The sequence below is a fragment of the Apium graveolens genome, unplaced genomic scaffold (genome assembly GCF_009905375.1).
Source record: "Apium graveolens cultivar Ventura unplaced genomic scaffold, ASM990537v1 ctg1876, whole genome shotgun sequence".
In the NCBI taxonomy this organism is placed as follows: Eukaryota; Viridiplantae; Streptophyta; class Magnoliopsida; order Apiales; family Apiaceae; genus Apium; species Apium graveolens.
The window spans coordinates 53,157-79,484 of NW_027417423.1; the positions used below are offsets into that span (position 1 = coordinate 53,157).

The 26,328-nt window shown below is 36.9% G+C and overlaps 2 protein-coding genes and 1 pseudogene across 7 annotated transcripts; 1 reads left to right on the forward strand and 2 right to left on the reverse strand.

Annotated features, from left to right (window-relative positions):
* Positions 1–11,875: 11,875 nt before the first annotated feature.
* On the reverse strand, positions 11,876–12,964 carry LOC141700177 (fasciclin-like arabinogalactan protein 21). The gene has a single exon (XM_074503999.1). The coding sequence runs from the start codon at positions 12,962–12,964 to the stop codon at positions 11,876–11,878; it is 1,089 nt and encodes a 362-aa protein (XP_074360100.1).
* A 1,895-nt stretch (positions 12,965–14,859) lies between these two features.
* Positions 14,860–25,449, forward strand: LOC141700175 (cell division control protein 2 homolog). 6 transcript variants are annotated; one of them, XM_074503997.1, is made up of 8 exons: positions 20,412–20,669; positions 20,967–22,549; positions 23,313–23,433; positions 23,621–23,794; positions 24,002–24,168; positions 24,252–24,339; positions 24,433–24,533; positions 24,692–25,449. In XM_074503997.1, exons 3-7 carry the CDS (start codon positions 23,314–23,316, stop codon positions 24,502–24,504), a joined length of 621 nt encoding a protein of 206 aa, XP_074360098.1. In that variant the 5' UTR covers positions 20,412–20,669; positions 20,967–22,549; position 23,313; the 3' UTR covers positions 24,505–24,533; positions 24,692–25,449. The 6 variants fall into 6 exon arrangements, with proteins under 6 accessions (XP_074360094.1, XP_074360098.1, XP_074360097.1 ...); XM_074503996.1 differs by having other exon boundaries at positions 24,433–25,449; XM_074503995.1 differs by lacking the exon at positions 24,433–24,533 and having other exon boundaries at positions 20,416–20,669; positions 24,692–25,447.
* Positions 25,298–25,920, reverse strand: LOC141700178 ((+)-cis,trans-nepetalactol synthase NEPS2-like; annotated as a pseudogene).
* Positions 25,921–26,328: the final 408 nt, after the last annotated feature.

The window sequence follows — 26,328 nt, forward strand, 5'->3', positions numbered from 1 at the left end:
TGCGCATAAAACAAATTTATAAAATTACGAAAATAGTCTTAAAATTTTACAAATATCCCGAAGTTTATAAAAACATAAATTTCGAAATTTTAAAATAATTTTTGAAACGCAATTTATACCCGCTTTTAGCAATTAAACGAATCAATGCGCTGGTAAAATTAATCCTAAAAATTCCCAAAATAATTTTAAAATTCTCAGAATATTCCAAACTTAAATAAATATGAGTTTCATAATTTTTGAAGAATTTTAGAATTAAATACGGATTTTACAAATAAATGAAATGTAAAAATCATATAGGGCTAAATAATTGATGAAATATTGATTTTCAAATTTTATAAAATCTCAAAAATAATTATTGTAATTATAAAGTCATAAAAATAATTTTAAAGATAATTTAAATATTTATGAAATTAGATTTTCAATAAAATCACTTTTAAAGACAAAAACAAAACGATACGACTCAGTAATTAATAATACAAATAATCCTCAATCACAACTAAGTCACACACAATTAATATTACATACAACACATAGCAGACATAATATCCATCCAATCCCTAATATTACTAAACGAACTCAATTTACCGATATCAATAAATGATCAGTTTCAAATAAACTTTTGAAATTAATACATTTAAGGAAATATTTTCAGATATTAACAAGGACCGATATAACACTCAACAATTAGCACATTACCAATTAATAACACAAACTCGTCAAATAGGAATAAAATATCCACCATTTTATTCCTTCTAAATCAGAAAATCACATAAACATATTCAAATATTAATAATAATAATTCTGAAAATATGGGATATCACAATCTACCCTCCTTATAAGGATTCCGTCCTCGGAATCAGCAGAAGAAAGCAATAAGGGATCTTCTAGCCAACTTTCCATTTCCAAATAACCTCAATTTTCCATAATCTCAAATAAATCTTGTATTCTTTGTATAATAAAACTTTTATAGGAGCTTCACCGTGCACCACTGTTCCATTCACCTCTTTTGACCAATTCCTCAATAGAATCGCTTTACTGATTGCGAGAAAGAAGAATAGAGAGAAAGATAGAGGGAAGAAAAGAAAGAGATATAGCTAAATAGAGAGAGAAATAAAGAAACATACTGACTTCGGTATACACCACTGATATTCTAATCGCATTGCAGTCCACTGTCGTCCTTCGTAATTCCATCACATCGCCTTACTTTGACTTGACCAAGATAACTCAGCTTAACTTGATTGGCATACCTTTGAATATTTGAGATGATAAAATCATAGAATTTCAAAAAGAAAAGAATTTGATACCATAACGGAACCAAAATCTGAATTTGAGAAAAAGTATTGTTGAAATAAAAGAATAACTGAGAGATCAATATGATCAAACGAACTTGGTATTGCGTGTCCAAATTAAGACACTACTAAAGGTTGTTAACCTTCATGTATTCACAATACACACAAGTGATGGCGTCCCATCCAACTCCTATCACACAGACAGGTATACCTTGTGTCCCCTATAGTTAGGGTTGTTCATCTCAGTCGGAATAAAAATATCAAAGAATTCAAATTCAAATGAATAAAACTGAAAAGATTTCAAAGCTGATATTTCTGAAGGAATAGAATCCAGAGAACAAAATTCTGACACCAAATGAGCAAATGGTGTCACGTCATCAAGAAACTATCCACCAAATAAGAAAATTGGAAGTTCAATATCACAACTTGACAGAGCTATCAAAACCTGAACAATAGGCTTCATGACAACCTCTGGCACATTTAAAACACAGTTATGATTGAAAATGAGTGTTAGGGAATATATCCTCTAACAGATATCCCTTTCTGAGAGAAGCCAAAAGAAATTATAGAAAGAGAAGGTATTGCCAAAGTCTTAATATTTATCTTGAATTTGAACTCTTCTGTTGACTCGTCATCCGATTCCAGATACTTCTTCATATTCTAAGGATATCGATAATATCCATCGTCGTCGAATCGTAGTCTCGGAAGATTCCACAATAGAAATTTGCAGCTTCCCGGAGTTCCATCCAGTTCAGCACAATCATCTCAAACAAATACGCCTTATCTTAACTTATTCGTTGGTACTATATTCAATAGTCCAACAGGAACTCGATATGAGCTCAAACGTCCTCACATAGCTATACACACTCCTACACACTCTCGTTTCTAGTTTACTATAACCTCAGCTCTGATACCAACCTGTAACGCCCCCAAATCCGGGGTCAGGGGATTTGGTCGTCACTATGAAACCTCAATCCAAATCAACCTGTTTAATCGATAAATAAATGCCAGCGGAAGATAATTATCATAAATGACCCCAACTAATCCAAGATCTTTTAAGGTTACAGTTCTAGAAACAAGATGTCCAAATTCTACCAATAAATTTTTCTCTTTCTTTTAAAACTCTTTTCAATACTTCTCAACCTTAAAACTTAACCCGCTAGTATAACTTCGAAAAGAAGTATACTAGTCCCAAATACAATACACAATTATAATATAATATAATATAAACAACTTTACATAATAAAACTTACACTAGTCCGCAAACCCTGGACCAACCACCTTCGAAAAACTTCTTCTTTGCTTCCTCGAATTATGCAGCTAAACAACGCAAGCTAATCCTCACTGGAGGTTAAATTTAAAAACAGGCAAGTATGAGCGGAAGAAATGCTCAGCAAGTTCATTATAGCATATATATGGTCGTTTTGATATAAAACAGACATCTGCATTAGCGCAGAACATTTAAAATCATAATTGCTGAATCATAAAACTTTAGTTGAGGAATCCCAGAATTGATTTCTTAATTGTATTCAAAACCATTTTGATATTTTTGAGCGAAATGCTTCAGCACTACTTTGAATCTTGACGAGAATAAAACTCGTAAAACAGTGTTTACGGAAATATCGTAAACAATTCTAACATGAAACAATGATTATGGATTGAATCGTAAACTTTACTCAAAACTCAACTCTTAATATTAATACTTATTTTGTTGTCATATCAAATTAGATATCAATACGAACTTTGATGCTCACAACACCCATACTGAAATCAACATCAATCATCTATACTAATACCATCTTTGATATTTAACAACAAACTAAGTATCCTCAAAATCAGAAACTGAATCAAAACCACATTTCATCTTTTATCCGAAAATAAAATACTTAATAAATCATTCCTTGTAAGATGTCAAAATCAATATAATAATTTCGATTGGAACCAAATTATGCACTATGCTATTCCTGATGATCAGTCATGAAACAGCACCGGTATCCCGCAGTATACCGTAAATATAGGTACTACCCGTATCCCGAAGACATACGGTACCTGTAGGGCGCCAGAAAAAGACATAACTAGCCTTGTAAGATATTACACTTCTGTATTGCACTTCCGTATAATAGCTCACGCTGGACCGGTGCCTCGGCCTCTTACGCTACCAGTAACCATCAAATCTCAAAACCTTTTATTGAAAAGGGGTCATAATACTCGACACCCGAAATAATTTTATTCCCCCATTAACTTGGGTAGGAATATTCACAACCAAATCACTTTTCTCAAAATCCAAAACATTTATAAATCCAGAAATTGGATAAGTAAAATCACTTGACTATTCTGAATATAGTATAGCAGATGAGTATTTGCATAAACAGAATTATTTAATTCAGCGATATGTAAAACATTTATCTATTCCGAACAGAGAATAGGGAAAACAATACTTGCATAATATAATTCGAAATAAACGTCACTTGAATGATAAGTGAAGTCAGGGGTACTTGCCTTTGGGTTTTAAGCAGTTAGTCACACTCGCAAAACCACATCTATTCTGACATTCTGTCTCAAAACATCACCGTCTTTCTTTTCAACACTTCACCGATATGCTGCTCCTGCGATTGCTAGAAGCCAGATACCCAATACCATTCCATCTTATTCTTTATCCAACGTCTTGTCCTGATCAACTCGAATGATTCGCATCTATAATTAAAAGATACAACTTTAATTGTCTAAATGATAATTACTTGACGAACGGCGCGTCAAAACCCTATCGTCTACCCATACGATAGCCCACATATAAATATAACAGACAAACACAGGGCTCTTAATCCACACACACACATAATTCACATAGCACATAAGCACATAACTCATGTATCACTTAATTCATATCACATATGACTCAGTTCGTCAAAAGGGTCGACTCGATATGTTTAAAACTGAAATCAGGTCAAAATATGATTTTTCGATCAATAATCGACTCAGAATAACTTGTAAAACAAACGACCTTTCGAAACAAAAAGGATTTGGGTCTCGAAAGTATTTTTAATGAAAGCGGAATATTTTTCTGAGTCTGTACGCGTTCGTTTCATATTAAACGGACGAACGGTTTATTTATTATGAATTTTTGAACATTTTTCGGAATTAAAACAAGTCTCCGAATCATTTATAACTAAATAATAGTGCTCGAACACTCGAAATAATTTTATAAGAATTATTGAGCCTGTAAAATAATTTAAAATAATATTTTCTTGGAAATTGGACAGCACCTCCTCTATTTCTCGGACTGCCAGTCGATATCATATCGACACAACCAACAACAATCAACACAATAATTTATATTTACGCGTATAAACACTCCAGAAATGAATAACACGGCCACCTGAACCAAAACTCGGACCAAAAGTGACTTCTCCAACAATTTCTAAAAATTATGAAATAAATATATAAACATTAACATGCTATAATATACACAAGTACGAAGGCGGAATTTCGGAATCGTTACCCAAAATAAATTCTGATCACCCCGAAGAGAAAATCTGATGTCCGGAAAATATCTCCAGAAAAATCCGAAATTAATAGCGATAGATATATACACGCTGAGATGCCATGTGGAGTAATCACCACCTCCAAACTCTTTTTCTACGCCCCGAAAATAAATTAAAACGGAAATATAACGGAAATACGCCCCGCAATTTTTCTTCTCAAAACCTTGCAATATATATACCTATGCGTAGGTATCGAAGCGCTGATCGTTTATATATATAACAATTGAAATTTGGATATACGGTTTATAAGATATGAATTTTTGAAAATTAAAAATAAATAAATATATAAGACATGGAGATACAGAAGAGATGGGGTAAAGAAAGGGCAGTCGGGGGGAATTAGGTTGGGGGGGGCAAAATCTGCGTGAGAAGAAAAAGAAATAAGATAAAGGTATATTGAACACAGCAACAAACAAGCCACACGCAACACAAAACACTAGGGCACGTGTCTTTGTGTTGACACGTGTCCCTCTCCTGCACTGCACGCTCATTTCTGTCCCGCATTTTATATTTTATCGAACCATGTTGCGCATAAAACAAATTTATAAAATTACGAAAATAGTCTTAAAATTTTACAAATATCCCGAAGTTTATAAAAACATAAATTTCGAAATTTTAAAATAATTTTTGAAACGCAATTTATACCCGCTTTTAGCAATTAAACGAATCAATGCGCTGGTAAAATTAATCCTAAAAATTCCCAAAATAATTTTAAAATTCTCAGAATATTCCAAACTTAAATAAATATGAGTTTCATAATTTTTGAAGAATTTTGGAATTAAATACGGATTTTACAAATAAATGAAATGTAAAAATCATATAGGGCTAAATAATTGATGAAATATTGATTTTCAAATTTTATAAAATCTCAAAAATAATTATTGTAATTATAAAGTCATAAAAATAATTTTAAAGATAATTTAAATATTTATGAAATTAGATTTTCAATAAAATCACTTTTAAAGACAAAAACAAAACGATACGACTCAGTAATTAATAATACAAATAATCCTCAATCACAACTAAGTCACACACAATTAATATTACATACAACACATAGCAGACATAATATCCATCCAATCCCTAATATTACTAAACGAACTCAATTTACCGATATCAATAAATGATCAGTTTCAAATAAACTTTTGAAATTAATACATTTAAGGAAATATTTTCAGATATTAACAAGGACCGATATAACACTCAACAATTAGCACATTACCAATTAATAACACAAACTCGTCAAATAGGAATAAAATATCCACCATTTTATTCCTTCTAAATCAGAAAATCACATAAACATATTCAAATATTAATAATAATAATTCTGAAAATACGGGATATCACATCAACCGTCCACTTCAGCATTCGACCAGAAGACTCGGGTTTGTGAATTACTTGCCTGAGGGGGTAGGAGGTTCGTACTTCTATCCTGTACGCCTGAAAATAGGGCCTGAGCTTTCGGGAGGCCAGGATCAGAGCATATGATAATTTCTCGAGGCTCGTGTACCGAGTCTCCGCGTCGGCTAGCTTTTTACTCACATAATATACTGGGAGATGGATCCATCCTCCTCTCGAACCAATACCGCACTTACTGCAAAGTCAGAGACAGCCAAGTATAGGACCAGAGTCTCACCTGCCTTTGGGTTGGACAACATTGAAGGGCTGCTGAGATGCTTCTTTATGTTCTGAAAGGCTTCCTCACACTTTTTTGTCCACTCAAAATTCCTCCCCACTCCTTTAATTTCTTCGAAGAACTCCTGGCATTTGTTGGAGGATTTTGAGACGAAACGGTTTAAGGCAGCCACTCGCCCCGTTAAACTTTGGACGTCCTTCACTCGTTGGGGGAATCTCATCTCGAGTAGGGCTCGTATCTTGGTGGGGTTGGCCTCAATGCCCCTATGGTTGACAATAAATCCCAAAAACTTCCCTGACTCGACCCCGAACACACATTTCTGGGGATTGAGCTTCATCCTATACTCCCTTAGGACTTGGAACATTTCTGATAGATGGCGGACATGATCCTTTGCTTCCCTTGCCTTATCAGCGTCTCGATTTCATCTTTCAATTGCCTGCAATCAGCCGTATCATGCTCCGTGGCCTCGTGATATGCACAATACTTTGAGGTATCCCTTTTATTGCAGTATGTTAGAGGAGTTGCCTTCCTGAATACCCCCTTTCAAACATAGATAACATATATATGGCCGACAGAGGCTACCAGAGGGGTATGTGTCTGCCATTTGCTAGTATAGGGTATTCCCGAATCTTTGGCGGTCTCTTTTCCACGGGTGGACTTTTTTGGGCTTGAACTACGACGATATGTTTTTCTCCTCTCGTCAGGGCTCGAGGATCGGTCCCTCTTGTCTCTGTAGTTATCGCGATTTTTAGCTCCCTCATCGACTTCTCCACTCTCTTAAAGGGTTCAGCTTGCTCATAGAATTCGGCCAAGGTTCTCGGCTCACTTTCCTGGAGGCTCTTCCAAAATTTTGACCCTTCTTTCAACCCGGCAATCAAGAAATTCTTGATGGTCTCCTCACTGGCCCCCCTCACCTTGGGAACTTCGGCGTTGAACCGACGAAAGTATTTTGCCAGGGGCTCCCCCTCTCTTTGTTTGATGTTGGCTAACGTAGCCACATGAGGTGTGTAGTGGAGGGTGGACTGAAATTTTCTGATGAACAGGTCCTCCATTTACTGCCATATCCTTATGCTAGCAGGTCCCAACTTGGAGAACCATTGTTGGGCACTACCTCTGAGTGATGTCGCGAAGAGTCTGCAGCGGGTCGTCTCCGGCACCTGATAGACTTCCATCTCAGTGTTAAATTGTATAAGGTATTCCGCCGGGTCGGCTTCACCGTTGAATAGAAGATCGAGGTTGTGCCTAAATACCCGAGGTAGGGGGGATGATTGGATAGTAGCCGTGAACAGAGAAGGGGCAGTTGAGGTAGGGGCCCCCCTCTTCTCTCACTCCATCTTATCTAAGATCCTCCTCAGGTCTCTTACTCTAACAACTTCTCTTTCTCTGTCACCATCCGCGTTACTCGAATGGTGTGAGCCTTGAGGTCGTTCGCGGCGTCCCCCTTCTCCAGCTCGCACTTGCGACTCCTCTTCATGATTGTCTCTGTATCTACATCGCTCCTCCCTCCTGGGCGAGGTGCGCTAACGTCTTTCTCGAGGGGTCGCCGCGCGCTCTCTTTTTGAGCCTCTCTGATCCATGGGCTCTTTTTCTTCTCTCTCTTTCTTGCAATTCTCTAACTTAAGCCTGAGGTCATGCTCACTTAGCTTTTTACCGACACGGTCTAACACGCTAGTCGACCTTGCCTCAGACGAAGTTGGCTTCTGCCCCGATCTCTTAGAGATCTGGCTGCCCCGCTCATCATGACCTTGGGATATGTCTTCCTCTTTATGCGATGCCTCTTTCTTCTGCTTGGTCTCAGTTTCCGCGTCATCAAAATCATGGATCAGCCTCTTTTGAGGACCTTTGCCCTTTCAGCTACGCTGAGAGACCTTGAGGCGGCGTGCCTTACGCTTGGCGTTCCGGCCCGAGCTTCTCTTTACCCTTGACATCCGGACGTTAACCTCGTTCATCTGATCGGCTAGTCCTTCGAGGTATGTCATGACCGCCTGCCCGTCCACGGTTGCGATTGGTGGAGATGGCGCCTGATTCTCTGGGGGCGTGTGTTCGACCTCGTTCTGGTCCTTCTTCTTGCCCCCGCTTCCTAGTGTCGCCGCTTGTTTTCCTTCTTTTGGTCATCTCTTCTCCCTAAGATGAAAATAAGCCCCTCCTTCTAGCGCCAATTGTTATAGGGAGAATTTCGTTATAATAGTATTATGGAGGTTGATGGTCGGAACAAGGATCAAGCATGGTGTTTGAAGGCTGAAAGGCATATGTCATAGCCTATTTGTTTATTCGAGGACTTAACTCAACTCAAAAAAGAATGTAACAAGTAAATAGTGGTTCTATCGTCAAAGAGATCTCTCAAAGTAACATCTGTCAAAGGATTAAGAAACATTGTTCATCTACAGACTTGAGGAATTAATTCACTGGAAGAAGTTCAAGAAATTGATCAAGCCTCAGTGATATAAATCAAGATTGTGGATTTAATCAAGTGTCAGAGATCTTGTCAGGGTATCAGATAATTACAGGGATTTAATCTGAAGAAAATCAAGTTATCAAAGTCAAGACATGAAGAAACATCACGAAAGTTAGTCACTCATGAACCAGACAGTACATCGAGTGTCAACATTGAAGTGGTGGAATTGATTCATAATTTTCAGTGATTTTCAGAAGATCTTCATAAGAGTGGTTGATGTTCAAGAGTAGTATTAATTCTCTATTAATTAATTAAGTTATATAATTTAATTAAGAAAATAAATTATATCTGCAAAGATTAATTTATTGATTAATTGAATTAATTGATTAAATAATTTTGAATTAATATTATTGATTTTTAGAAGTGTAATTGAATTAAAATCAATTTAATTCAATAAGACAATTAAACTTGAACTGGCATGACAATCCAGATTGTCATACCGATTGTCATGCCAGGTCATTTCTAATTGTCTCACCGAAAGTTCTACTAGTTGTGGGATTGTCTTGCTAGTTCAGGAGATTGTCATACCGAAAGTTCTACTAGCTATGGAATTGTCTTGCTAGCTTAAGTGATTGTCTCACCAATTGTCATGCTAGTTCATAAGATTGTCTCACCGAAAGTCATGCCAATTCTCAGATAGTCATGCTAGTTCAATTGATTCTGTTGATTGAATTATTAAAAGACAAGCAGCAGAAGACATTCAAAACATTCAACCAACCAAGAACACAGCAGCCGCAGAAGAAATATTTTATCTCTCAACTGCACTTCAAGATTATCAATTTCTAGTTTTAAAGTTAAATCCAAACCACTAGAAATCATTCTCTTGTTCTTGTGTAACTATCTAGCGGATTCAAAATCCCTAGAACTTAATCTCAAATTGTTTCTAGCATTTGATCATTTTTATTGCAAAAATAGAAAAAGTTCATGTCGAATTTATTCTAAATTTGTGATAATCTATTTTAGATTAATCCCTTGTAATCGATACCGTTGTTGTAACACCTTTCAAGTTTAATAATAGTTTTATTTAACTTGAATTTTGTTTTAATTTTTTATTCCGCATTAAATTCTATTAAACGGTTTAGTTTGTATTCAACCCCCCCCCTTCTACAAACATATTGGGACCTAACAAAGGCGGAGGAAAGTTGTTTATGGTGGCGGCTGAGCTTGTATGTTGAATTCTCAAGAAAGAATAGAGTTTTTGTTATTATCAATAAAGTGTCGACTCATGTCTCATACAAGTGCCTACGTACCCTATTTATTGGGATCAAGCCTCACGTAGTTCTTGGGGAACAAGTCACGTAAGTTAGGGTTAGGGTTATCCAACCCGTGCAGCCAAGCCCATGATAAAGTCAGGCCTTCAGCCAATTAGTCACGTAAATCTTGACCGACTCCACACGCTTCCTACAATCTCGCGGCATCTCCGCATTTTTTCCCGTAATTGTAGGAATAACCCGTGTCGGCCCCGAAATCTACGAGCAACTCAGTCATCTATTAGTCACTTTCCATGTTGCACACAAAGTCCTTTGATGCGGGTCGGCCTGGTCACCTCGGCCCGCACTGCCGTCCTTTTTAATTAATAAATACAATATTACCTCTGTTTTCATAAGATGTGGGCTCATGGACCCAGCCCGCGTGTGGGCAACTAAGCCCAGCTCGCGTATGAGAGTCCAGATGACAAGTGTGAACCCACCTTACATGTGTGAGCCTAACTCGCATTGTCATGAGCCCAACTCGCATGTCATAAGCCCAACCCGCATGTGCTGGCCCAAGTCACATTAATCCATGGTTCTAGCCCACACATGAGAGTTCAGCTATTTAATGCCCCAATGGGGACCTGTTTAGGACCCATGACCGAAAGCGGGCATAACAACTATATTTGTTTAACCATCAACTATTAGATATAATTTTACTTATCATAATTATACATAATATCATTAGAGTATACAACCATACTCTTAACTAAAAATTTAACTAATCATTGTTTTATTATATTTTAGCTAACAATTTTTCTCGGGATGCTCTAACTATTTTAGAAATAGTCTAAAACATTTTTCAGTCTTAAGTGGACCCGACAATCTTTAACACGGCACGAAAATTTAGTGTTCGTGTTTGCAGTTTAAGTACATAACACGAAAAGTTACACAACTTGAGATACACGACTGAGATATTGTGTCGGTTTTGTGTTTACCCTGACATGACACGAGGTACATGAAATAAATATATTTTTTAATTAAATATTATTATTTATTATAAATATTAATATCTAAATTAATTAAATATAAATATAAATATGTATAATTATAATGAATACTTTAAAAATAATGCATAGTTTTATAATGTTAGAAGTATAAATGATTTAAATATATATATATTGTATAATTTTGTATATATTTTACCTAAAATTTCAATATTTTCATTTATTTATTTAATAGTTATATTAATATTAATATTCAATTTTACACGAAAACGACATAAGAACGACACAAAACGGAGATATACGAACACGAAAGTACACGAACCCTAAATGAGTCGGTTTTGTATTGGCCTTTGAATGCACGACATGAAAAAATATATGAAGCGAAAATATACGATACAAACGAATTGTCGGGTCCGGTAGTATGTTTTAAATCTTGTCTTACTACAAAGTATTATATTTATTTACTTGGCATGGGATACTTAACAAACAATGATCAACTCTGTCTACCTAATAACATGTGTTGCTGTACCAAACACATGGCAACATATATAATTCAAGTATTCAACATATTTTTCAGTGTAATTACAAACCTTGAACATCGATTTCAAAGTCAGATTATATATTTTCAAAATAAAAAAAAAAGAAGAAGAAGAAATCAAACACTAAGCATTTTATATTCAATATCAAACACCAATTTCACCAAGTAGGTACACAAACACCACAGCTTTTATACAATACAACTAGAAACATCATAAGCTAGTGATAGTCATCAATAGTGGGAACCACTTTTTTCTCATCAACAGATCTCGCCCGTTCGTTCTGACTAAAATCATCCACAGCCGTTAGATCATGAAATATATGCCTGAGAGGGCCCACAATTCCGTGAACAGCAATCCTACCGTTGAACAACAGATCTAAGTTCGTTACTTTCACGTAATTGACCCTCATCGGCTCTAACAAACCGCCGCCTCCGCCGGTTGTTATCACAAGCTTTTCCGACGGATCCATCGTCGGTAGTACTGTTTTCGCCGGCAACATCACCAGATCGTTCGCCGTGAGTTTCCGATTCGGCACAATGTGGAATCGGAGATCGCGAACGTAGATTTGACCTTTAGAGAAGATCGATTCGTCGTCGAGTGCGAAGATCGTGGCGGCGCGGAGCTCGAGGAGATCGCGATACTTCTCGCGCATCGCGAGCGCGAGTACACTGTAACCGCTGATTCGAAGCCTCAACATGGCGTCTTTCAACATCAATCGCATCATGAAAAACGGCGAAAACGACGTCGGATAAGCCGGAAACGATAGTGAAGTCACGGCCTCAATGTTACAAGACAAATGAGAGAGGTGTGACAAAAAGCCTCGAATCTCGTGCACGATCAGCCTATCGGATTTGTAAACCTCCGGTTTAGTGATCTCGACGCCGTTGATGAACGCCGTCGCGCCGGAGACGCCGCCGGGGGAGAAAGTTAGGGTTAAGCAACGGAGTTTAGGAGAGAGAGTCTGGATTTTAGTACCGAAAGGGAGAGAGAGAAGGAGAGAGATAGGGTAGAGAGATGGAATGGAATGTTCGAGAAGGAGGAGAGGGAGAGAACATGAAGGACAAGTGAGGAGTGAATTATCAGTCGGGGCGAAGATCGTGAGAGGTAGCAGCGTTGTGTTAGGGAGATTTTGCGATGCGATTGTCGATGATTGACGGTATCCGAGAGCTGAGAGGACGTTGGTGATTGATTGTGATCGGAGTTTGAGAGGTGTGGGAGTTGGTGATGGTGGAATTGCGGTGGTGATTGGGATCGAGATGGCGGAAATGAGGAGGAGAAGGAGGAGGAGATTTGGCGGGGACGCCATTAGTGGTGTGTGTGTGAGTTTGTGAAGGATGAGAGTGTGGTGGTAGTTAATTGTGAGAGAAAATTGAATTGATTAATTGGCGGGAATGTTTGTTTTGTTGTTTTCTGATTGTTTTTTTTGTTTCGAGTATATATTTTTAATGTTTCGCGGTTTAAATTGGTTTGAGTTTCCTGTTAGATCTGGCCGTTGGTGGATCTAGTCCTGGACTTCCACAGCCGTTGATTTAATTACCATGAGTTTTTTTTAAATGAGAGAGAGAGAGATAGAGAGAGAGAGAGAGAGTTGTAAAGAAAAGAGAGTATATCTTGTTCCATTCACTATTTCACTTGATGTAATTTGAGAAATTGAAGCTTCATTTACTTGACAATTTCAGCAAATTTGTGTATAATGAAGCAAATGGATAAAACAATGAATGGTAACTGGAAAATAGCGCGAATTTAATTAATTTCAAACAGAGTGAGAAGGTTTATCTCATCTCATCATTCTGATGCTTTGAGAAAGCTCACCTACTCGGGAACGATTCCGAGAACGTTGGTGTCGGTGTTGCCCTATTTTTCCAGGGACAAGATGCTTGGTTTCATTTCCTTTGCACAGCTCACACAACTGAGGCAGAGCTACCTTATTACATACTGTCACGGATAGACATGATTTTTATGTAGGCTATTGTTCTTTATCAAATGGCCCAAGTTTGTGATTTTATGGAACGGGTGTATCAGGACTCAGAGTTGTATTGTTGGCCATGTTGGGTTGCTATACGAAAGAACTTGAGAATATGGGAGAAGGTAGCTTTGGCATGGTTTACAAATGTTGTAAACATAAAATAGCCATGTTCAGTAAGGGAGATCTCTCCTTTCATGGAAATGGATGAGATGAACAAAGTCAAGTTGTACACCCCTGATCTTACTGTGAGAAACATAAGAAAGATCACATTTGCGGTGAATGCAAATTCAACTAGAGCATGACCTGATTGTGAATACCTGAGATCTTACTGGAGTCCTATTCCATCACTCAAACAGAATGAATACCTGAGATCTGAAGTTTAATGACTTGCTTACTAGTACTCATGATAGGGCTGTGAACGGATTGTGAATTAGCAAGGGCAGCAGATATTCTCCTCTAATTACTTGCTAAGAAAGGTATTTTTGTGCATTTATATCTTTGATGCTGCAACTCTTTAGCCCTCGGTTAGATTAAATCTGATACAGGGGAACCAACAACCTATTCTTGATCACTTTGATGCAAGTTCTTAGCTTTACCAAGTGTATGTTAGAAAATGGAAAGTTTGAGGCATATTTTGTATATGTTCTTGATATGATTTCCGGAAACTAACACTTTGAGGTTGTTCCTTGACATGAGGACTTAAACTTTCATATTTGGATTTAAGATATTTTCTTAGTGGAATCCATGAATATATTGAGACAAAGTTGCTTGTTTGAAATGGGTTATGGGGATTTTGTCCCACATTGATATTGTAAAAGAAAGATATTGAGTTTATATAGTATCTTGTGTTAGTGTTGTTTACAACTACTAGTATAAGTGGAATGCTTGTGTGACCTAGTGCTAGTGAGAATTCTTATATTTTTCTTTTCTATTACAAGTTTAATTATTTATATTGATTATTTAATTATTAATATAAAATATATTGAGTAAAGATTATTTTAATCATACTCTGAATATATTTTGTAATATTAATATTAATTAATCATGATATAATATAAATAATAAGGAAAACCCATTTTGTTTACTTTTTCTGTTTTGTTACTTGGTGTACCACATCGAGTAAAATAGAAGAAGAGCAACTTGAGATGCCTATATATTGAGAGGTATACTTGAGATTAAAATGATACAAGTCTTGCTGCCTACCTCGCAAACATATATGAGTTGCATAGGTTTTTTGGGCAAACTGAGGTGCAAGTCGCCGTTGATCATTGCTGGTTCTGTGGCTAGATTGTTCTGTTGCTGTTTTATCCTGGAAGCGATATTGCTGCATTCCATCACAGCTTAAGTGGGGGGCAATAATCTCTTCAAGAACAGTCAAGTCCTCTTGAAGGGTTTGACGACTCAGTTGTTGTGTTTTTCTTCTTATCAGAATTTGGAAAGCGATAAGAGTTAAGTTTTCTTTACTTTCTTTGTCAATTACAGTCTTTATAGTTTGTCGTGTTTTGTTTTGTTAGTTGGTTATTTGCCTTGTTCTTGTTATTATATATATAACTGCCCATTGTTGCTATGTAGTTAGAATTATACCCAACAATCTTGAAGAGATTATAGTTATATATAGTTAATTAGCAAGATGGTTAACAAAATTGCTGATGTTCCTAAAATTGTTGAGACTGGTTCTGGTTCTGGTGGTATTACTACCATTGACTGGACCACGTATCGTTTTCCCCATCCAATTGATTTATCGTGTATGCCTAATAAATTTAGTGGTGGAGCTTCTTTTTCTCTTTGGCAGAAAAAGACGAAGCTCTAGTTAACGGTTAAGGGTCTATTGTTAGTGGTACAGTATGATCCTCCTGGGTTGGATCAAGAGAAAGCTGAATCTGTTAAGGTTTATGCTTTATGGGCTGAGAAGGATGGGGTGGTTAGGGCAGCCAATTTTGACATCCTTGGAGAATACCTTGTTCGATATTTATTCATCATATGCCTATACTGCTAAAGTCTTATGGGATAAGCTGGACCAAACCCATAATACTGATTCTCAAGGATTTGAGAAGTATTATGTGGCTAGGTTTCTTGATTTTAAGCTGGTGGATGGAAAATCCATGACTGAACAGGTTCATAAGTTTGAGATGTTAGTTCATGATTTGGGTGAGTCCGGTATGGTCTTGCTTGAGAAGTTTCGAGTGATGTCTATGATTGAAAAGCTCCCTAAGTCTTGGGAAGAGTTTGCTCTCTCCCTGAAAAGACAGAAAGGAGAGATCACATGGACTAACTTGATGTTGGACATCTCAGTACAAGAGCAGCACAAGTCCAAATAGGGACATGTGTTGCCTGTGGAACATGGGAGCTCGAAGGTAAATGTAGTGACTGTAGGACAGAAAAGAAAGGTAGTCACTAAGAAGGCTAACACTAAACCTGACAAGAACAAGGCTAAGAAACCAAAGGCGAACAAACCATGTTGGTCTTGTGGACGGGTTGGTCATTGGAGCAAGGACTGTCCAAGTAAGAAAGCTAAGAAAGCTGGAGTGGTAGCTCAAGCAAATACTGTGCTTGGACTTGGAACCACGAATGGGCCAGTAGCTAACATGGTCATTGGTGAGGTTGTTGCCTCTGGAACCGATGACGGGTATGTTACTTACAACCCTGTACTACTTTCCACTTATCTGTCACGTGAGTGGTTGATTGATACTAGAGCTAATGTACATATTTGTGTTGATATTAGCTTGTTTGTATCTTATCAACAGTCATGGAGTGACAATGACGATGGGGAATGCTAGTGTTGCACAAGTGCTTGAAATAGGAAACGTGGACCTGAAGTTTGCTTCTGGGCGGATTCTATCTCTCACTAGAGTGCATCATGTTCCCTCTATTCGTAGAAATATTATAAGTGAAAGTTGTTTAGTTAAGAACGGCTTTGAACTTTCTTTAAAATGTGATAAAGTAGTTATTACTCATACTGGTACATTCTTTGGCAAGGGTTACTTGTCTAATGGTTTGTTTTTAATAAATGTTGAACCCGTTTTGGGTGGTTTTATTAATGATAGTGTTGCACCTTCTGTTAATTGTGTAGAATCATCTGATTTGTGGCACTTACGACTTGGTCATTTAAATCTTGGTGCTCTAAAGAATATGTTGAATTTAGAGTTGATTCCAAAGTAAGCCATTGATAAGAAATCTAAGTGTCAAGTGTGTGTAACTGCTAAACAAACAAGGAAACATTTTCATAATGTTGTTAGGGATTCAGACTTGTTAGATTTAGTGCACTCAGACATATGTGAATTTGGTGGTGTGTTGACTAAGGATCATTGTAGATATTTCATTACCTTTATAGATGATTGTAGTAGATATTGTTATGTTTATTTGCTTAAATATAAGAATGAAGCACTAGATAAATTCATTATGTATAAAAATGAAGCTGAAACACAAATTGGCAAAATACTTAAACGTTTGAGGTCTGATAGAGGTGGTGAGTATACGAGTACCTTGTTTAATGAATTTTGCGCAAACAATGGTATAGTTCATGAGGTTACTCCACCATACAAACCTGAGTCTAATGGGTGGCAGAACAAAAGAACAGAACTTTTAAAGACATGATTAACAGTATGCTAATTAATTCTGGCTTGCCTAAGTACATGTGGGGAGAGGATCTGAATACGGCTTGCCATATTCTGAATAGAGTCCCTCTGAAACATATGGATAAGACACCATATGAATTATAGAGAAAGCGTAGGACAAGTTTGAGTTATCTTCGTGTGTGGGGGTGCCTTGCTAAGGTGTTTTTCCCTGAACACAAGAGAAAGAAATTGGGTCCGAAAACTGTTGATTGTATCTTTCTGGGCTATCTTGAAACCACAACTGCTATGAGATTTTTAGTATTAAAATCTGACATAGATGGTATTGTGGCGAATACGATGGTTGGGTTTCGTGATGTAACTTTCTTTGAGGAAGTATGCCCAATGAAGACTGGTATATCTTTGGGTAGTCCTGAGGATGATCCCACTCACACATCAGTTTCTATTCCTGATAATGTGGAAAAGATGACAAATGTGGGGGTGGATCCTGGTAGTAGCTCTACTCCTAACAAAGTAGAGGAACCTAGAAGGAGTAAGCGTGAGGATGAGCCTTTAACTTTCCGTCAAGCCAAGGATTCTTCGAAGTCAAGGCATTGGAAAGACGCTTTAAAGAGTGAAATTGACTCAATTGTTTCAAACGAAACATGGGAGTTAGTTGATCTCCCTCTAGGGTGTTCTACTATTGGATGTAAATGGATCTTCAAGAGGAAGCTAAACCTTGATGGCTCAATAAATAAGTACAAGGCTAGGCTAGTTGCTAAGGGCTTTAGGCAAAGGGAAGACATTGATTATTTTGATACATATTCTCCAGTTGCCCGAATGACAACAATCAAAATGCTTATTGCATTGGCTTCTGTACATGGTCTTATCATCCATCAAATGGATGTAAAGACAGGTTTTCTTTATGGTGACCTTGAAGAAGAGATTTATATGGATCAGCCTGAGGGATTTGTTGCTTCTGGTAATGAGAGGAAAGTATGTAGACTAGTCAAGTCCATCTATGGCCTTAAACAATCACCTATAGACTGACATAAAAGTTTGATGAAACTGTTTTAGACTTCAAATTTTTTAGTTAATGAAAGTGACACGTGTGTCTACTATAAGGTTAGAGGTAATGATTCTGTGATCGTGTGCTTGTATGTAGATGATATCTTGTTGTTTGGAACCAATATTGAGATTATTAACGAGACAAAGAGTTTCTTGAAGATGCACTTTGAGATGAAGGATATGGGTGAATCTAGTGTGATTCTTGGGATCAAGTTGACTCAGTCAACTGATGGAATAATTTTGTCACAGTCTCATTATATAGAGAAATCTATACTTGAGAAGTACAGTTATTCAAATTGTAGAATCGCTAGTACACCATATGATTCAAAAATTGCCTTAGTCAAGAATAGTTCAGGAGTTCCTGTGTCTCAGTTAAGGTATTCTCAGATTATTGGGAGTTTGCAATATCTTGCTAATGTGATTAGGCCAAATATTTCTTATTCTGTATCTAAGTTGGCTAGATATACAAGCTTTCCAAACAAGACTCATTGGGAGGCACTGGATAGAGTTCTTAGATCTGAAGAGAACTATTTCCCTTGGCTTGCATTACCGGAGATTTCCGGAGGTACTCGAGGGGTACAGTGATGCAAGTTGGATAGCTAAGAAATCTGGTTCCAATGGAGTGACTGGATATATTTTTACCCTTGCGGGTGGAGCAGTGTCCTGAAAGTCTTCTAGACAGACTTTGATTACTCGGTCTACTTTTGAGGCTGAGTTGTGTGTACTTGATGCCACGGGGACGGAGGCTGAATGGTTACATAGACTCATGAGTATGTTACCTGTAGTAAGCAAGCCGCTTCCTGCCATTTCTGTTCATTGTGATAGCCATACAACTATCGACAAAGTCAGAAGTGTAAAGTATAATGCTAAAACAAAGAGACACATCCAAGTTAGACTAAAGTCTATAAGGGGTCTTGTGTCTGATAGGATTATTGCTATAGAGTTCATAGGAACTCAGGATAATATAGCTGATCCGCTGACTAAAGGGCTTGAGCATGCTATAGTCCTTAAGTCGAGGTTGGGGATGGGACTTATAACCCATCATAATTCATCAACAGCGGGAACCCAATACACATGAGAGGAGATCCCTTGAAGTGTATTCAATGTGGTAATAACAAGTTGTAAGGATGAATTGGTAGTACCTCTACCATATACATTTAGATACTTATGTATCTGAGTCTATTCCCTATAAACCTTAAGAGGTACTTGAACTGCTAGTTAACAAGAGTTATTTGAACTCTGAATGAGGTCAAGTCGTTTGACGAGATGATAGCAGTACATCTCTGGAGATGCCCAGCTAAGCGAATGTAATTGTGTGGTTGCAATTAGAGGAAAGGGTTATTCCTCGAAACATTCGACGAACAGGATCGAGACATGACCATTAACGTCTCAAAGCCGTAGATTGGCACCATAGCCTTTGACTTGTCGTCGTCTATGGAGTGTGGTTACACCCAACGGATAAAGATTCAAGGTGAAACATTCAATCTGTATTCGGTAGCCATCGAAGTAGATGACTTAGGAGGGTTCAAACCCAGGAGGGTATCGACTCTGAAAAGCAAGTCATGATAAAATCTGGTATGCAATTTAATTATGGATTTGTGGGGGATTGTTAGAAAATGGAAAGTTTGAGGCATATTTTATATATGTTCGTGATATGATTTCCGGAAACTAACACTTGGAGGTTGTTCCTTGACATGAGGACTTAAATTTTCATATTTGGATCTAAGATATTTTCTTAGTGGAATCCATGAATATATTGAAACAAAGTTGCTTGTTTGAAATGGGTTATGGGGATTTTGTCCCACATTGATATTGTAAAAGAAAGATATTGAGTTTATATAGCATCTTGTGTTAGTGTTGTTTATAACTACTAGCATAAGTGGAATGTTTGTGTGGCCTAGTACTAGTGGGAACTCTTATATTTTTCTTTTCTATTACAAGTTTAATTATTTATATTGATTATTTAATTATTAATATAAAATATATTGAGTAAAGATTAGTTTAATCATACTCTGAATATATTTTGTAATATTAATATTAATTAATCTGGATATAATATAAATAATAAGAAAAACCCATTTTGTTTACTTTTTCTGTTTTGTTACTTGGTGTACCACATCGAGTAAAATAGAAGAAGAGCAACTTGAGATGCCTATATATTGAGAGGTATACTTGAGATTAAAATGATAAAAGTCTCGGTACCTACCTCGCAAACATATATGAGCTGCATAGGTTTTTTGGGCAAACTGAGGTGTAAGTCGCCGTTGATCATTGCTGGTTCTGTGGCTAGATTGATCATTGCTGGCAAACTGAGGTGCATCCTCCTGCTTTTACTTTGGCTCCAAATTCTGCGGTGATTCCGAGCAACAAAAGAAACAGCTGCAGCTGCAGAAATACTTAAGAACAAGTACACCCTATATATCCAGGTCACATTGGCATTCGAATCTCCATTGTATTTTCCTCATGTCCATTAAAATCTTTATGTTAGGTATCACAGAAGTTCTGCTATTTTAGGCTTTATCTTTATGTTCAAATGGCAGAATTACTCAATCTTGCTGCTTAAAAATAATTTAATAAATATTTTGACAAAATATTTTTTTTTTTTTAAAAAAATACTCAACACATCCATGTTGCTTAACACAAAAACAAGAAAAAAGATAAAATCCGGGGAAATAATAATTTGTACAAAAGTTCAGTTTCTAATTTTTTTCTCATCTCCGCAGACGCCTATATATACACACTCTACACAGACATAGTTTGATGGGGTGGCAAGTGGCAACAAAACAAAAGGCGCTCGTCTTTTTTAAGTCAAGTCCATAAAATACATACATACATATCTCTCTGCGGCATTTGGCGCTCAAATCAGTGTTTGTAATTGCAAAAACTCAAACTTCTGGTAACTCTCTCTCTCTCTCTCCCTCTCTCTCTCCCTCTCTCTCTGTCTGTCTCTCTCCCCCTCTCTCCCCCCCTCTCTCTCTCAGTCTCTGTCTCTCTCTCTCTCCACCCCCTCCCCTTCACACACACACACTTATGTTCTTGCATGATCACAAAAATTTGAGCATCTCTTTGTGTAAATCTGTATCAATATCAATACATTTTGTTCAAGAATTTCATGGGCTGGCTCTACTTTATTAACTAAAACCTTTTTTTCACAAATTGCGTATCTTTTTGCTGATTTTTCTGGTAAGATTCATCTTCAAAATTGTTTTCTTTTGCCTCATTTACTTCATGTGTAAAAGAGGTATATCATTATATTACACTACTGTATGTCGATATGTCATTGCATTTTTGGGTCACTATCTTATTGTTGGTTATGTTGGTGAACGGGCTGCAGTACGAAATAATTAGAAAGATTGGAGAGGGTTTCTCTTCCATTGTTTTCATGGGTCGTGATCCTGAAACGCAGCAGATAGTGGCACTGAAGACTATTTACTGTAGTGCTTACCTTCTGAAGTAGTACACTTCCATCCTCAATAATTTCACGAACAAAATGATAACGAACATCGATGTGCTTAGTGCGATCATGATGAACCTGGTTCTTTGCTAAACAAATGGCACTCTGGCTGTCACAAAAAACCTTCACATTTTTCTGAACAATTCCTAAATCTTTGGTCAATCCGAGAAGCCAAATAGCTTCTTTAAATTCTTCAGTTACAGCCATGTATTCTGCCTCCGTAGTAGACAAAGCTACAGTTGATTGTAATGTCGATCTCCAGCAAATTGGTCCTCCCGCCATAGTAAAAACATAACCTGTTGTTGATCAACGTTTATCCAGATCTTTCATCCTCTGCTGGTGTACTTCTTTCTGTCCCTCTATCAGCTGCCATAACTGAATTCTGACAGCAACACTCTAACAGATTCTGGCGGTGCCACGGAACTCCAATTGAAGTGATTTTTTTGGCGTTGGATTCGTCTTGTCGAAAACTTCGATTTGATATATAGTACTCTTCCATCTCTACAGATATCAATTTAGAAATCAGAACATAGAGCAAAGCTTAGGATGTTAGTTTATGTATGAAAGTTTCTACAACTCTGGGAAACACTTGGGATATTATTAGTGAGGGAATTAGTTCTTCCCTGTAATTTCCTCACTCTGTTTAATAATATCAGTAGTCTCAGTGGATGTAGGCACTTGGCCGAACCACTTAAATCTGTGTGTTTTTAGTATACTGTGGTTGGATATATTTATTGCTGCTATTTGTATCTCTGTGCACTACATTTACTTTCATGAACACGGAGGTGTGCCAAGCTCAGTGATTAGGGAGGTTGCCATTCTCAAAGCGACGGATCACCCAAATATTGTCAAGTAATTTCTTTTCAACCCTCCTATAAATTTGCTTTCGAGGAACAGACAGAAGTTATTATTTCTTAGCATTTACGTTTAATTAAGGCACATCTGTAACTGTACTAGTCGTATATGATTATCATGTTTTGCAGTCTGTTGCTTTAATGTCCTCATCTTGTGCAGATTAAACTCATCTTATAATGTGTATTGTTATTAAATATAGTTGATGATCTAAAACTTGGATTTCTTGAGTCTTGCACTCTACTGCATCTATAACTCAACTCTTGTTTTCTGTTGTTTTTACTCTGTAATATGTGAGATGAGCTTGTTCGGTATGATTTAACATATTTTGTGGTTTTAGGTCTTCTAAGGAATCTGGTTTTAGTTGAAAATTGTTTTTCTAATACAACTTGAACTACTATTCTTGACCTGAGCTGTGCTTCGATAATACTACATGAGAGAAAAAGTTGTATCTGTAAGTCCTTTGTTAGAATCTGGCATGAAAATGATAAGTAGAACCAGGAACACTTTGCTACTAAAAGTTTTATCTGGTTTGTTTGATTTGTGTGTATTATCAGGAAATTGATGTAGATACTAAAAACAGCTAACTGAGCATTTTCATTCTTGTGTATATGATTGCCATTGCATGCTAATTGATGTTTTGACAAACATGGCACATTTCTATCTAGGCATCAAGCATTTGACTAATCTTTAATCAATCCCTTGTAAAGTTAGTTTTATGGAACTGTTGAAATGAAGTAATTCAATTACTGTAATTTTACAGGATGCTTGACGTACAGACCCGTGACAACCTTGTCGCTATCGTCTTTGAGTATATCAAAAGTGATCTACAAAAATTCCTGAAGTCAGCCCCATTAACAACCTGGAGTCCTGAAGTCGTAAAAGTGAGTGACATCATCAGACCCTTATTTCATCTAAGAGATAAAAGAATCTATCTTTTTTCAATAACAAAATCTCCAACATTCAATAACAAAATTCGATTTCATCGCTCAAAAGTCTTGATTACTATCAAATTAGACATCATTATTCTTGATCTAGAGTAATTAAATTTCTGGATCTTCTACTTTGCAGAGGTTTTTGCATAATATCTTATCTGGAATCCTATACCTGCACACAAATAAAATTGTTCATCGAGATTTGAAGACCGATAACATGCTGATTGATGGTGCTGATGGTGTTGTGAAACTTGCAGACTTTGGATTATCTAGGGAAATTGACATCCATCTCAGGTCACTTACTAAGCAGGTAGGAATGTGCATTTATTTCATCCTTATGTTTAACTGGGAAGAGAAACCATCATTATATTGAAATAAGCATCAGACAAATTTATCTGTTGCAACTTTGTTCTTCTTCACAAGCAGCAAGCCTACATGTTACATACTTGTCTCCTTTTCTGTCAATTATTTCATCTTTCATTCTATTAATAACTGTACTGCTGACAATTACATCCAGGTGGGAAACATTGATAATATGGCTCCTGAAGTTCTGCTCGGATCTGACAGCTACTCCACGCCTTCTGATATTTGGGCTGTCGGCTGTGTATTTGCTGAAATGGTGATGGGACACCATTTGTTTGGGGAAAGATGCCGTCCACCTGAACTGTTGAACAATATATGCAGGTGAATATAGTGCACAAAAATCCAGCCATATTATATGCTAAACTTGCTTCTATTCTGACTTCTATAAGCTCATTTATATGTAGCATTTTAGTCACACCTAATGAGGAAATGTGGCCTGGAGTGACCACATTGTGTCCCGCTATCAGCAGGCAGACAGTTTTTCCTCCTAAGGTAATGCAGGATCTCTGTGTAGTTATTTCCCTTCACCCTCTGGTAGTATTAATGTTAAAAGAACTAATTTTCAGTCCTATGTTCTTCCTTTAGAATCTTACAGAAGTAATTCAAGGTCTTGAACCAGCAGGAATAAATCTTCTATCGGCGAGTTCTTCAATTTAAAATATTAAATACTCCATCTATCCCAATATGTATGCCCCCTTTAAGATTTTAGCAAATATCAAAGATGCAACTTTTATATGCTTGCTGAACTTTCATTTTCATTCAGTATTGCTTCCAATGCTCTTTTATATATAGAACGTAAGGATCATGAGTAATTAAAAACACCATTTTGCTCTTAATCTGTCAGAATATGCTGCGCTGGAATCCAAGTGACAGAATAACAGCTGCTGAAGCGCTTAAACATGAGTACTTTCATGGTATCCAGGATCATATGTGAAATTCCAATAGTCATCAGGGGTTTTTTGATGTCCAATGAACACCTTTAGTATAGGTCTCACGAGAGTCGAACTCTTTTGGTGCTCCCTGTTATTACTGTTATCTTGATGATGCCGCAAAATACTTTTTCTTTGTACTAGCTGCGGTATCATCTGTCTTTCAACTCCACAATATCGACTGTGCAAATATTATTCCCTTTCTGAGTTTCTGTGTATTTTGAAGTCCGCTAAGATAGCTTCTTCGTTCTATCATATCGAAAAGGTTGTATCCTGTTATGAAACTTGACTCTTTATCAATCTTCAAAAAAAAAAAAAATCAGTTGCCAAATTTGTTAGAAGTCAAAGAATGGTTAATGATAGCACCAAAACAGGGCTTATGTGAAGTTAAATCAGTGATAACAGCAAGCTTCATACTTGCAGCAACTCTTAGTTTTGTAAAATGAAGGGAACTTACCAACTACCTCCAACCAAACTATGCTTCCTGCATATATGGTGACAATGTATAGTTTTTCAAGTAATCAAAGCTTGGTTCCACCATCCACAACCAATTCCTGTCAAGTGATAAACTGAGAATCTTGAGAAGCCAAAAATAAAACAGTATTTGCTACCACAGCGTGCTTGGACATTACATAGTCAATGAACTGTGCCATCCCCACTGACTCTGCCAGACTCCCCGTGCATACTATGCTCCCTCCCTTGACGCCCCCTTCCACCATGACACGCGCAGCATGCTTCACACAAGCTGCCATACCACGAGTGTTGATGGCAAAGAGCCGGTCGCTGGCATCTAGATTAAAATCAAGAATGGTTTGTGCACTTTCCCCTGTTTTGCCAACCCTTGCATTACTAAACATGATATCAAGCTTACCGAAAGTTTCAACCGTCGAGTCTACTAGTGCCTTCACCTGGTCTTCATTGGTCACATCACAATGCATATACGTGCATTGCCCGTCACCAATTGAGTTAGCTACGTTCTGGCCTAATGCATCTTCAATGTCTGCTATCACGACCCATGCCCCGTGTTCAGCAATTAGGTGGGCGGTGGGCCGGTGGCCTCACCCATTCCGCAAGCGCCACCTGTGATTATGGCTACTTTGCCTTCAAGTTTTTTGTGTCGAAAAAACTGAACTGTTTCAGTCATAATTCTAGTTCTCTGCTTTGATGCTTTACCATATAATAGCATCCATGATCCATCATATATATAATATATAGTCACAGGGTTGTTTGAGATTTCTTAAAAATTATAATATAACTTAAAGTTGAAAAGTGTCATATAATATGAACATTATAATTTATATGTTATTTAAGTGTTTAGATAATTTTATCTATAAGTTATTTATAAGTTGGTAATGTGTTTGGTAAATCATAACTTATAAGTTTTATTCTTTTTCAAAAATAAAATTTAAAAATAAGGATACTGACATGGGATAAAATTATATAATATACAATTTTAATCTCGGCAAAATAAAAATTACATTATTATTCCGGGCTAAAAAATAAAACTAAATATAAATATAGATGTGTGTGTATATATACATTTATTTACTAT

Excerpts from the sequence above, each read along its gene's own strand:
- LOC141700177 (XM_074503999.1), bottom strand. The coding sequence starts at position 12,964 with ATGGCGTCCCCGCCAAATCTCCTCCTCCTTCTCCTCCTCATTTCCGCC.
- LOC141700175 (XM_074503993.1), top strand. The coding sequence starts at position 23,314 with ATGCTTGACGTACAGACCCGTGACAACCTTGTCGCTATCGTCTTTGAG. Across the intron at positions 23,434-23,620 it reads GGAGTCCTGAAGTCGTAAAA|AGGTTTTTGCATAATATCTT; the intron begins GTGAGTGACATC and ends TCTACTTTGCAG. Across the intron at positions 23,795-24,001 it reads TCAGGTCACTTACTAAGCAG|GTGGGAAACATTGATAATAT; the intron begins GTAGGAATGTGC and ends AATTACATCCAG.